The sequence below is a fragment of the Saccoglossus kowalevskii genome, chromosome 20 (assembly GCF_978046115.1).
Source record: "Saccoglossus kowalevskii chromosome 20, keSacKowa6.1, whole genome shotgun sequence".
In the NCBI taxonomy this organism is placed as follows: domain Eukaryota; kingdom Metazoa; phylum Hemichordata; class Enteropneusta; family Harrimaniidae; genus Saccoglossus; species Saccoglossus kowalevskii.
The window spans coordinates 7,590,315-7,604,135 of record NC_140660.1 but is presented as its reverse complement, the minus strand read 5'-3'; the positions used below and the strand labels follow the sequence as shown (position 1 = coordinate 7,604,135).

The following is a 13,821-nucleotide window of genomic DNA, read 5'->3' as shown; positions in this document are numbered from 1 at the left end:
ACATTATAAATTGTCCATGTTTCAGAGTTATTGACATTAAATAATATTGTGTTACAGCTTTATAATCTAGTGCATATATTCAGTAATACTTCATTGTAGTGTAATGATTTGCAATGAATGGCATTTACCTTTTTCTTCACAGAGATAATGTGTACTGTACGTCTCACAATTTATTGACATATACGATATGACAAACGTAGATCTAGAATGTAGAAATCAGAAAAATTTTAAAAATATATTAACATGTACGCATATGTATTCAAAAGGGGTGATTGGCGACAACACTGTCGAGTTATGGTAAGTTGTTCCAGCAGCGGATTTGGGGTTATTTCATAATTGTATGTTCAGTTGGTCCGAAGCCATTTGTTAGGATGCCAACAGATAGTCCTCTATTCCGCTCAACTCTTCCAACCTCGCTTTTAGGTGACGCCAATCCATATTTTACGAATAGACATGATGAACATGCGTGGAATGTGATATTATGATAAATATGTATAATAAATTAATTTCCATAAATTGGTTTGCTTACGTTCTGACACATATTTCATCTCCAGTATCGTTGGGATACCAATTTTCGGAAATGCAACTTGTTGTGTTGTCTAGCCACTGATACTGGCCAGACACTTTCTTCATACCTAGCCACAAAGAGCCAGACATAGTGTTGACGTAATGGTTTAATGTAGAGTGTTTTGTTGTAGAGTTAAGAATTGCCAGTGTTCCACCAAATTCAGCACACCTGTCTTTAGCAACGTTCCACTTTGTTATTTCGAACGACCTAAAATAACGCGAACATTCTACAGTAGGTCCCATATCTATAAGGAATAGAAATATTTCAATATTATCAATGCTGGTACACTGTCAAGTATATACACGATTCCCTCCAATTCCGCTTTTTCAGGAAGTAGAAACAAAATCTGACAAAATCAACATGATAACACTGGCTTTGGCATGTCGATTTTGAACGCTACTGTTATTGATGGAACCACAATTCCGATCTTTTTCACACAACTTGGAAATGTAACATGCCTACCACCAAATAAGTGCTGTCAAATAAAAGCTGATTTATTAACTGTTTTCTGTACTTATGAAAAAACATCTACCTGATCTTTGTACTGCCCAAGCGGGGCAGCTGTGTGACCTTGTGATATCCCACCATTTAACATAAAAATTGTTCAGTGATGGCAGAGAATGTATGATTTCGCTACTTACTAAAGCATCCACTAGATCTTTGAACAGCTCCAGCAGGACAGCTACATGTGAAATTCCCAATGCCATTGGTGCACACATGAATACAACCACCATTATCAATCTGACACTCGTCAATGTCTGAAAATATATAATACATGTTGACACGTGTGACAAACACTCAGACATCAATTTCATTTGTTACACACGTATGATATATAACTGAATACACAACTAAATATTTAAAAATGTATTCTATGTGCTATTTCTTTCATTGCATACATAGAAGAGTATGTAGTTGATGTCCTACCATTTTGTAAATTCAACACAATCCCAAACAACACCCTACGCATTCTGGCTGACTCGGTATGATGCTAAAGTGGCAGTGGAACAAATTGTTAAACTAGCTTAGCCCTAAATAAGCCATATATAACAATAAGTGATTGTACCAATAAAATACATGAACGATGGTAATTGGTTCAAGTTTAAATTCGAAATTAAATTGTGAATTGTGTGAATTTATTAAAATTGGGGTTTAAGATGCCATGAAGCGTTTGATGGAATGTAATCTTTATTAAATTAGTCTGGTGCTACAATAGACATTCGAAATAACATCGACAAAATCTATAAATTCACACACTAAGCAACATGCTGCGAATTCTAGTTTCACTCACACCAGTTTTGCCGTGAATATAATTGTTCTAACATGATCGTGTATAAATCTTTTACTTCACGAAAGTCATTGTACTAATAAAATAATTTACTGGCGGTAAATTCCACCAATCCAAATTATAAACAATTTAATTTAACTGGCAGCACCCGCTGGCCAACCCCTGTGATTGGCCATTACGATTAAATACATGACTGGGACCAGCAATAGACCTGTCTGGGATACTCTAAGTGTTTATCACGCTCTCACCTTGACATGTCGGTAATGAAGTCCATTTACCATTGATACATCTGATCACATTATTTCCAACTAAGGAAAATCCGGTGTTGCACTTTACCTGCTTCTCCCAGTAATGATCAGCTGAGTTAATATTCTCAAAAAAATAATTGTCAATGATTGCTGCACATCCTGAAAATTAAAGGAATTGAGAGTGGCATTATTATGTGAATTTACTAAATGTATTAACGTTTTCTATCACATATCTAACTTGGCAAAGTCTTACACTTTTAGCCCAAGCATATTAATCGTATCACGTTTCACATTGAGGTGAAGACAAGGTAACTATTCATAAAGTGCTTACCGCATGCCTTGATGCGCACACAACTTCTTTGTTCGTGTAAGTTTTCTGGAGCGCAGACATTTGATTCCATATTTGTTGGGTTCGAGGAAATAATACACGATCGTGTTCTCGTTTGTAATCCCCATCCACACGTCACAGAACAAGAACTCCAACCGCTCCATTGCCCCAAACTATCATCTACAAAATTAAACAAATTATCATACTATGAATTTGGAATAAGAAAATTTGACGTTTTTGGATCAAAAGCTAAGAGTAATATGATATTTTGCATTTTTGATTCACATTTATGACTTAATTTAATAAAGTTAAAAGTACAGAAAATCAAGCAGGACAGAAATCGGCACTCAAAGTTTCGCGAATAGTAAACTACAATAACCAGTGGCTGATTACTTTGTCTATTTTGGTGATTATTAAAATTAATTAATATTATTAATTATTATTCTTGTGTTCAATTCTTGATTTTTGGTCATACAACGCAAAGCTGTATGTTTCATATCCAATTGTCATGCTATGAATGTGGAAAACAAAAAAATTATATTTTTGGATCAAAAAGCTAGAGGTAATATAACATATTGCATTTTTTATTCAAATATATGATTTAACTTAGTGAAAAATACAGAAAATCGTCACTCAAAGTGGCTGATTTTTTTATGATGATTATTGAAATTAATTAAAATTATTAATTATTATTATTGTGTCCAATTCTTTATATTTGGTCTTACAATGCAAAGCTGTATGTTCTATAACCGGATACTGATTCAGTCGTTCGATAATCTAAATGTATACACCGCTCTTTTGCGTTGTCAGTACCAGTTCAGTTTACACGCTTTCATGTCAAAACCTTGTCTATTATGATGTACCAAAACTATTCACTTTTTGGCATCGAAGCAAACATACATACTTCTTTATACATGGTCGTCGACTGCATTCTTCGACATTCAGTTTTTTGCAAAAAAACTGGAGAAATTGTCGCATAATTAGCATGCACTCGCACTCCATCCTCGAAGTCTCGGAGAATTGGATTCAAATAGAATTCAACTAGCTGTCCCAACTGGGATTTATTTATTTGGTAAATAACTTGCTTTTGACTCAGCTTATACTTATTTGTGTTTAGTGAGAACCGAGCTTGGAACATTTGAACCACAGGGAATTTCAAAACTGTTTACATCATTTATTCTTCATTTTTAGTTTGGAAATTCGCTATGCATCAATGTGCGCTCTCTAACATTTATTTGTTTTGGACGTTTATACAAGCCAGTAAAATAAATCATTGATCGAATAATCCAGCTGTTTTGAATAGTTATTCAGGAGAACAATTAACAAATATTACCTACTATATACAACAATATACTATATTTCCTTTAAGAGAGAGGGGAACAATGAGTCTCACCTTCTTCACAAGTCACACTTGTATCATCATGTTGAGAGCCGAATTCAAATCTCAGTTCTTGCCGTGGACACTGGAATATAGACCCTTCATTCCCGACACAACTTAGACCACTTATTACAGCTCGCATCATTGGAAGTTGGCTTGACGTGTTCACATCTGCATCACATGAAGTCAGTATAAGAAGTGTGTAAACTCCAACCAAAAACTATGTCTATATTCACTCGTATCTGCTGACGTATATTGGGCGGGGGTTATTGGTGAGATATCGCATGAATACCGAGGCAATATTATGGATACCATCGAGGTAGGAATGCGATATCGAACATACACAGCGAGAGGATTCCCTCTATTATAGAGAAAAACCCTTACACCATAATAGAACCTTCGAAAACCTTTTTTTTTATGAAGCAATTGGGCGATATCAGCACTGAGTATTCCGCAAGTAATTATTTTCTCGCTTCCATGACTACAATTTACTGGTTTATCATATTCTTGTATTAAAAAAAGCAAACTTGACTTTACATGCAACTTGTTTTATCATATTGCAGGAAATCCAGAGTAGACGGTTTTGCGACCCAGTGTCGGATTCTGCTGTATGGGCCATCCCTAAGGATTCAATACCAAAAAACACAAGGAGACGTAACATGTGGGCAACGAATTAAACCCCGACTAGAATTAACGACTGATGAAAAGGTGAAAATTTATGACTGTATTGAAGTAATGCACGTCATGGACTTGGCTTATTGGTTAAGTATATTCGTTTTAGAGGTGCCCAAAGTGGATGGAAATTGTTATACTCAAAAACATTATCTTTGATCATGGGTTTGCAAAGCTACCGTTGTTATGAGCTGCAAACGCCTCTAAATGTTCTAGTGGTATTCAAGTGCTCGATTCAGAAATAAAAAAATTGTCCAGTTTGAGGTTGAGATCAAAAATAAATCAAGCTGAGGTAATTACCAAAGACCAAATGAAAATTAAGCTGCCATAAGACTTTTCTCCCCGGGTTCTTCTTCGCACTATGGTATTTCTAAATGGCAAACACTTTGCCCTCAGAAGCAGAATGGAACATCGAGCTCTACGTTTTGACCCACCCCAAATCACTTTACACGAGTCACCAGGTAAAACGCTTTATTTGAAGTATGTGGAAGACGTGTCAAAAAGCAACCAAGGTGGTCTAAAGCATCGCAGAGTAAGACGAAAAGGGTTATGCATTATGCAAATGCTGAAAAACCCCAATAATTCCATATTAGAATGTACAAGAATTACACATCACTCTGCCCACACGAGTGAAAACAAAAATCATTCTACCTGCAACCCTGGCGTAAATACGAAGAATCCGACAAGATATGATTCACTAAGCAGCCTATGGGTCACAACTTAACTTTGAAAACTTTACAAACCATAGCCTACGTGCTACAGCTGTGACCAGTCTTTATGAGCAACGTGTTGATGAGCAAATCATAATGAAGCGAACATGACACCATTCAAATAATTTTAAATGAATGCATGATCACATGAAAAACTTAATTAAATTTAAATTATCTTGACAATGTTGTTTTTTTAATCTTTTAATCTATAAACACACAACACAGAACCAGAAGGAGACAGTAAGCGATATTTTGAATGGTGTCGCAGCTGCTACAACCTCCAAGCAAGTAAACGTCGATCTTGATGAATAAATGTGCAACAAACGTTTAACCTGTTTGTGTAATTTAATGGGAGGTACGTCGTGATATCATCCCTCGGCTTCGCCACTGGGTGATATCACGACAGTTCCAACGGAGTGTCATTTCGAGGCATGATATCGGAAATGAGTCGAAGTCGAGTGTTATTTCCGCTATCATGCCGAGAGTATGGCAGGTCTATAAAATCGCCCATTCCCTTCAAATATCGCCTGAGTTGGAAGTTTTTATTAAAAAAAAACAACCTTAAAGTCGATTGTTATTTTGCGTATGAGGTGTGTATACATTACTATTGCATGAAACTCACAACAGTTACCTATAGTACCAGGAAATCCAATTTGTCTGCATGACACGTTGGCGCTATCCATGTCCCATCTATTACTCTGTAACGTTGCCCACTGGCCAAGTTGGGGAATAAATACTTCGACATTGCTCTTACTGTCATCTCCAGAAGCAGTTATTCTGCTTGGGACAGAATCTAGTGTGTACAAACATATAATGAGATACCATAGAGTTGGTCTAACATTTTGGATGTCAGCGCAAATACGTGTTTCAGAATTCCGAAGCAGCCAGCTAGCCATTTTACACATTTACATTCAAATCATTGGATTACGCTCATGTCGTTGTTCACATACATTTTAAATGCCATAAACGAAAACTAACCAAAGCTTTTCGGTTGTGCCCGCTCTCTCTACGCTACCTTCAGAAAGTACTATATGGAGTTAAAAATCTGCCCTCTCTTTCACCTTTTCCCGATGCATATAGTGTGTGCACCCCTCCCACTATCGAACAGATTCGTGTGCTCATAGTGAAAGTGACACAAAATTGGTCGTTACGATGGTTAACATTTGTGGCTTAATGTAAACTACCGACTACATCAACACAAATACAAAATCCCCCTCCCGAACCATAATTTATTCATTATGTTTATTATTATATTGTATTATAATATGTTTCGGTACTTACTTTCATGTCGGACTGTTTAAGTATTAAGCAATAATTAGTAAAATAATTGTCTTAATATGTATAGTATGATTGAAATAGGGTACACCTTTTTTACTTACATGAGTTGATGACAACATTCCTTGATTCCATTGTCTCACCCATACAACCCTTGTCAACATTCACTGTACCTCCATTCAAGCACACTCTACTCCGGGCAACAGTGCCCTCAGATGACTGAGGCCATGAAAATTCACTCCACATCGACCAAACTACAAAATCAATAATACAATAATAAGTATTATAACGACACAAAATAAATTATCTAAAAATATTTATTTTACTATTTTTGCGCATGAATAAAATAACAGATGTATTCAAAATATCTGCATAAAGCAGTAATAGAATAAAGACTTTCCGTTTTTACGTTGGGCAGGAAAACCTGAATACAATTCATTTAGAAATATATCAAAACAAAATATACTCTTTTTTTACGGCTTTAGGATAAAAATAATATTGGTAAAAATATTATAAAAAATGTCATTGTCAAGAAGACAATGACTTTATCGTACTGCTTTTTTTGAAAATTGGGTTTCAGAAAGTCGATGTGTATTATTATAAGCATTTATTATATCCAACAGTTTACAATCCTTTGAACATTTGTGAAAATGCAGTATCTGCGTCATTCGAATAATTTTCGTAGTTGACATCAACCTCAATGTCATAGAGTCAATACAGTGGAATATTTCAGTATCTTCACTTAACAGTAAATTTGTGTTGTCGGTCTTAAACACTATGTCATATATATCGTATATATGTATTTAAATAACAATACCTGGACACGCCATCTGATTACAACGTCGGTAATCAACACTATAGCCTTCACAAACCATATTATCAGGAACAGCAGTTGATTTACCACATGATCGTGTTCGATATTGATATCCAGTTCCACATGAGACTGTACAGACAGACCACGAGTCCCATGCACCCCAATGTGGCAGTGCCACTTTAACACAAAACAAACAAGGTGAAATTGACTCGATTTTGGGATGATGAACAAAGAACTCGTTAGTGTGTCCTCTTCGAAAGATGTAAAATGGCGATAATACAATATTCTGAGAAATAACACACGTTTACGTGTCTGGGAATATTCCCTATAACAACCGGATTACACTGTCTCTGGAGGGTCGCGATATGATACTAGCTCGTCTGAAACTCTCTCATTCTGAACTAAGATGGAGCATGAATATACATGAATGCATGAATATACAGTTTTGAAGTAACTGATGTACCCCGTGTCTATGACTGTGGGTGTCAGTCGCATACAAGTTTAAATATCAATAATATAAAGTAAATAGTGATAACTGAGAATATCAATTATAACTGAACACAGAATATTCAATATCGACTAGGTTAGCGTAGGGGCGGTCTCATGTCCACCCACAGTTCAAAAGCCGACAACTCAGCATGATCACTACTTCTAGTAGTAGTAGCACTACTTCTATGTGCTCTATGCATATGGGCCCAGCCAACAATAACAAGTACTGTTCAGAAACAGGTACTTCAGGTAATAGAAATGAAAGTGGGTGACTTCAAATACCTGGGTGAGAAAACGTGATCATTTTGCACTTATTATGAAAGATAGTGAGCTACTGAGAGATCGTTGGTCATGCATCTCTGCGAGTGGGGTCTCTATAGTTACACCCAGTTACGCATAAGTGGTCGCCCTCTATTATGGAAAATGTTATTGAGGTGATGAAAACAGCACAAAAAGCCAGAATAAAAGCAATGCGCATGTGCAGGGCATAGAAGCGCATTCCTCTTGGGGTCCCAGGAAGTAGAATGAGAAGCAAGCTAATCTGGCGTCCGGTTCTAGCGCTACATAAAGTAATTGATCCTCAAAGTGATTACTGTTAAATCTTGAACAAGTGAGAGTCGGCACCTCCTACTTGAAATCAAGGGTTACTTGCACAGTGTTTCGCATTTTTATATCCGTGGGGTTGCAAGTAATACAACTCGTGGGAAGAACAACAAGGAAACTCCAGCAAAATGAAAACAAGACCATGATGGTGTGTCTCGAACCATTTGGGATCTACATCATATTCGAAAAAAAACAAATTCATAATTAAGCTTCTGCAATCAAACGGTGCTAATATTGGTATTGAGACCCCCCCCCATAGAAGCCATTAGCCTTGTTGACCAAGTGTTGGAAAAATCTATTCATTAGAAAATGGAGGGCTAAAATTATCTGCTGGGTGTTTCAGAGAAAGTCGGAAAATGTAACTTATTGACTCAGCTATACAATATTTCTGGATAGTCGCGCCATCCTTCTGAAAACGGAGACAGAGAACACCCTGTATGGGTGAACATGATACTGTTCTGTAATTGTAATTTGAAAATATTTAGCGTACCCCCGTGCCAGGGGCGATGGGTCACGTTATACCCCGATGAGATGTAATGAGTAGTGAATTGTCTGATTCAAATTGCTAAATATTTGCATCTACAATTATTTATTTCACGAATAAATTTGACTGATCTATCCCTATTTATTCATGCGAATATTATTATTGATTTGGCGTTATTGTTTCAATACTGGCTGAATCGGCACTTAAGAATTTTATAGGGATGCACCCTTGAATTGCCCAGAACGGTTCTATTAACACCATTGCTGTTCTGCTCAATGGAGGCAACGTTTTGAGCACTGACAATACCATCGATATGGTGAAGGATTTACAACATATGGACATCACATTCCCCACCCAAGCTAGACTATTTGTGAATGGTGTTGTATACAGATATACTGTTCGTTTTTCCAGAGGTCGAAAGGCATTGTGGAAAAATATTATATCCAAGTGGAAATGTGACCTTTTGTCACAATGCATACACCCATTTTATTGAGCAGATACAAAGTACTGCAACATGCAACACGTGATTGAAAGGTCCTAGGGTAGAAACAAAATTGCAGCCTTGGAACTGCCATAGTCGCTCTGCAGGTAAAAGCTTCGACATAGAATAGAAAACACAAACAATGTAGCCAAGGTCACAGGGTCTTCCGAAAGTACAGAAAAAGCAGCTGATTTTTTGTAAAAAGTTCAATAAAAATATAAACACAGGAACACTGCAACTATGGGTGATGATTAAAACTTTTAATGCACGATATAAATCGACAATGATATATGTCAAAGAATCCTGACTACAAAGCAGTCATTAGAACATGATAGACTCATTCGCTGCAATATTTTCTCTGCGTCATTTCAATGCTCGTAGAAATGAGAAAAAAATTGTTACTGCTCGCTGCTCCTTTTAATGCTCCTCACAGAAGTGAATGAACGGAATAAATGCTGCGTTTGCACTGGTGTTGCGTGCCACCCACCCCACTAGAGTAAGACTAAGCCCAATATCACATTGCCAAGGGTTGCAGCATGACGATACGAGTAATTCCTCCTGAGCCTTCAAAGTCTACTGCCACAACTTCAACACTCTATGTAAATTTGCTACGGAAAGGTGGAAAAAAGTCGCACACATGATTTTAGTACGGGAAAACTCCCAGAACAAATTACAGGAACACGAATATTTACATAGCAAAACACAATCTGGGATATAACAGAGGTAAATGCACAAACCACTCAACTATACAGGTTGGCCCAAAAAAGTCAGCTCAAAATAGCCTGTTGTGAAAGCGACCAGATGGAAAGACACAAGCAGCGTATAGCATTATAACTATACCCATAGAAAGGCTGGTATTCATGATTCAATACGAACAATTTGGCTGATGATGTGTTTATTTTTTTCCGATTCATAAATAAATCTTCAAAAAACATTTAACAGTACGTGAACAAAACCCCGAAAGGGTTATTTCACTTCCACGGCATGTAAATAAGCAACTTTATTTGTATTAATATTTGTAATATTTTTAGACCTATGATTGTAAATGGTAAATTTGAAAACAGTAAACTATTAAATGTCATCGCGAGATTACATGCGACAGGGTTAAATATTATAAAAGAAATCATTCACGACAAACATCAAATAGCGATTTAAAGTGAAAATGTCAAAAATGCCACCCGATATATAGAATGACGTAAGCACAATTCATCTACGCTATTCATTTTCAGAAAGCAGAAATTTAAAATATACAGCAACAACATAAGACAACTTATATTGGAATGGAAATATTAGATACACCTGTTTACAAAAACATTCTTGTTGCAAGAAGTTCAATAAATTCACAATAACCCTCAATAATATGCACTTAGGCACACAACGTATACAACATATTAAACACAGTGAGTACGATGTACGCAAGAATACAACCAACAAAGTGTATTATTATTTGGTTCACTCGAAGACGCCGAACTGAAACCGAACGCCAACAAACGCTGAGTGTACACATTCAGTAATGAAGTAAATATACGTGACTAACACGCGTTCCTATCCACATGGCCACTGAGAAATTGAACACTTGTATTCCCTACGTCTATAAACGATAAATTTAGGCCACATGAAATCATGATTGCGTCTGTCACAAGGTTCCAAAATACATATGTAATTTCAGATCATAGTAATGTAATTATTGTAAAATTAATTCCATGAAGCATGCAAATTTGCAATGATAAATATAACCTGGGCAGAATAATCCCAGCAACGAATTGTGTTGAGTATGTGGGACGTCGATTCCCCACTCAAAGTGAAATGCACGTACGTCTGCTAATGTTAAGTGGAGTAATAAGGACGCCACCAATGTTAACGAACCAACTAATTGCTTACTGAAAAAGCATCTACATGCTAATTGTCTGTTATGCTACATCATGCATGGTATTTAATGAATTGGAAATCTATTGTCAACGTCTTTCCTGCCACGCAGTTGCTGAGTGTGCACATCATTCGTACGTCGGAAGGCCCGGCTCTATTATCCTTTGTTAAGAAATCGCCATGGATGCAGTCTTCTAGTGGATGTCACCAATGGTTCTGCGAGCTGAGTACATTTCCTAGGAACTGACGCATTACTCTAAACCACATTGCCAAGAAGCCTTTGGTTCGTCGAGTGTAACCGGTTCAATGCTCCATTGCCAGCTGGAATAGGGCATGTCCATCTCCACTTCGACAGCGTGCACAGCAGGTCCACGCTTCCACATGAACTGTACTGTCGACATGGTATGCATAATGATTATTTCAGAATTATTTTAGAGTCGTAGTGAGTTATTTTGTTCAATGTTTTGTTGGGTTTCATACTTTTGCCAACTCTGGTATGAACGGTTCACTTAGTTGAAACACCAAATAGTTTTGTTAAATTTTACATATTTTTCTTACTTTTGGCTCTACATACTCCAGTCACTTGTCACTCGTGACTGGAGCTTGAAGCCGTGTGTATATATCAGTTGTTCCGTATATGCCCGCTTTGTTGTAGTGGCTGATACCCACGTGCGAATACATTAAAGGTATTTTCATTCATATAATGCCGCTCACTAGACGACAACATTAAAAAGCCTATTTTCTCGTGTTTTGTATTCTACACGCACGAACAGAGCAAGACAATGCAACGATATTGACAGTTTAAACTAGTAGGAAAACAGACAGCAATACTGTCACATTTATTGACTCAGCAGTTAATCACACAAATAAAAAAGAAAATGCTCGACAGAAAAGTTAGTTTGGCAAGCGGAATTCGCTACGATCGAAAAAATGGAACTCGAAGATAAAGCTGTAATGCTCTGCCGACTGTGTGACAAACAAGGAGAATAATGAACATAATATTTTCACAAAAGATTTGAGATTTGCAGAAATCGGAACTGATGCGACACCTGGTCATACTCGGACACAGGAGAGCTGTAATGAACGAGGAGAGTAGTCGAAATCTTGGAGCTGTATTCGAAGGTAATGAAACCCAGTCCGACACAACACGGAAAACCGTTTTTCGCACGGTATTTTTATTCAAACAATAATTCATGTTACCAAATTGTTTAAAAAAATGTTTATGAAGGGTTGCCAGGTATTTAATTCTAAAGACACTTCAATCCCAACACACCATTTGAATGTAATAGAAATGCTGGAAGCTATTGCCGAGACATTAAGATGTTAAAAGAAAAATGTAGAAAGTTCCTTGATCGGAATTCTTGTTGAAGAAATTGTGTTTTTACCGAGTAGTGAATGAAGACGGCACAGCGGAAACTATTTTTGATGGTAACTATACTGCTCAAAGTGGTGATGCTGGAACAATTTTTAATAAAATGCAAGAATTAGTAAACGAAAAAGGGAGACAACCTGTTAAGCAAATTGTTCGGACAAAGGTCTGACGGCGTGACTGTCGTAATGATAAAATAGACTCGCTGCTAAATACATTATACAAATGACAAACCATGACAATAACAATGAAGTAAGAACAACTAAAACGAGAGACAAATCATGCCTGGCGCCATCGGATTCTAGTCATATTCATTATGTTTCTATGCTTATAATTAAAACAGTTTAGATCACTTACTGGGAACACTGCAGGTGTCGCCGAAGTACGGTTCTTTTGCACGGCAGATGCATTGAGAGTCTACATCACTAGATACACACCACGAAAACGCCATACAGTTAGTGGTCGAACACGCAGACAATTCCATGGCAATCTGAATAATAAAGAATGAAAACCAAATTCATTATCTTGAACTTTCGTTGATGCAGAATACATGGGTGAAAATATATTACCGATTGGGTCACGAATAATTTCTCGAAGTTATACCAGTTTGAAAATGTTGCATATTCGGTCGAGTGTTGCTCTCAAATACGACCGCTCGTATTCATATAAAACGTGTATTTAGATGACTATGTGTTAAGCTGACTAATCGCCTGTACCTGTTCGCCTGTGATTTGCGGCATATCATTTTTTGATACAAATAACCAACCCTTCCTTGAGGTGAGTTGATCTTCCTCGAACGTCTCGTGAATGTAGCACTGTCTTTCAAATGAACTATAACTGAACGCTTCACATGCATCTCCTAGCTTACGACACTCGCCAAAGCACATCAGTGAACTGTAGCTCTTAATAAATTTATCCATTATTCCATGCTGTGCAGTATCGTAGCGAATTCGTGGTGGTGAACCAGCAAAGACTGATGATGCTATGGTGTACTTGCACTGCTGTAATGATAACAGCAATACCAACGTCGGCACAGAAACCAACATGTTGCCATGTACATGTACTGGAGCCGAATGAAGCAGTATCGCCGATACAAAGAGAATAAACAATAATTTAATGGTCTGAGTTATTGCTATAATTACTTAGTAGATCCTCAATTTTATCCAGAAAGTTATTAAAAATGAAAAGTGACAGTATGAACATAAACTGTGCATATATGAAACCTTTGATACGTTTTTCATTCCATCT

At 36.9% G+C, this 13,821-nt stretch overlaps 1 protein-coding gene across 1 annotated transcript; it reads right to left on the bottom strand.

The window, feature by feature from the left end:
• Positions 1-525: 525 nt before the first annotated feature.
• Positions 526-13,619, bottom strand: LOC102806347 (uncharacterized). The gene is made up of 10 exons (XM_006824478.1): positions 13,290-13,619; positions 12,931-13,063; positions 7,285-7,458; positions 6,572-6,721; positions 5,824-5,985; positions 3,826-3,981; positions 2,436-2,612; positions 2,105-2,263; positions 1,210-1,326; positions 526-812 (listed from the first exon to the last, which is right to left on the bottom strand). Exons 1-10 carry the CDS (start codon positions 13,617-13,619, stop codon positions 526-528), a joined length of 1,845 nt encoding a protein of 614 aa, XP_006824541.1.
• Positions 13,620-13,821: the final 202 nt, after the last annotated feature.

What these genes read in the sequence shown, in the direction of transcription:
- LOC102806347 (XM_006824478.1), bottom strand. Translation starts at nt 13,619, where the DNA reads ATGTTGGTTTCTGTGCCGACGTTGGTATTGCTGTTATCATTACAGCAG. An exon ending in CGCAAATCACAGGCGAACAG is followed by an intron (nt 13,064 to 13,289) that starts GTACAGGCGATT and finishes TTTATTATTCAG; the next exon opens with ATTGCCATGGAATTGTCTGC. An exon ending in TTCATTACCGACATGTCAAG is followed by an intron (nt 1,327 to 2,104) that starts GTGAGAGCGTGA and finishes ATATATTTTCAG; the next exon opens with ACATTGACGAGTGTCAGATT.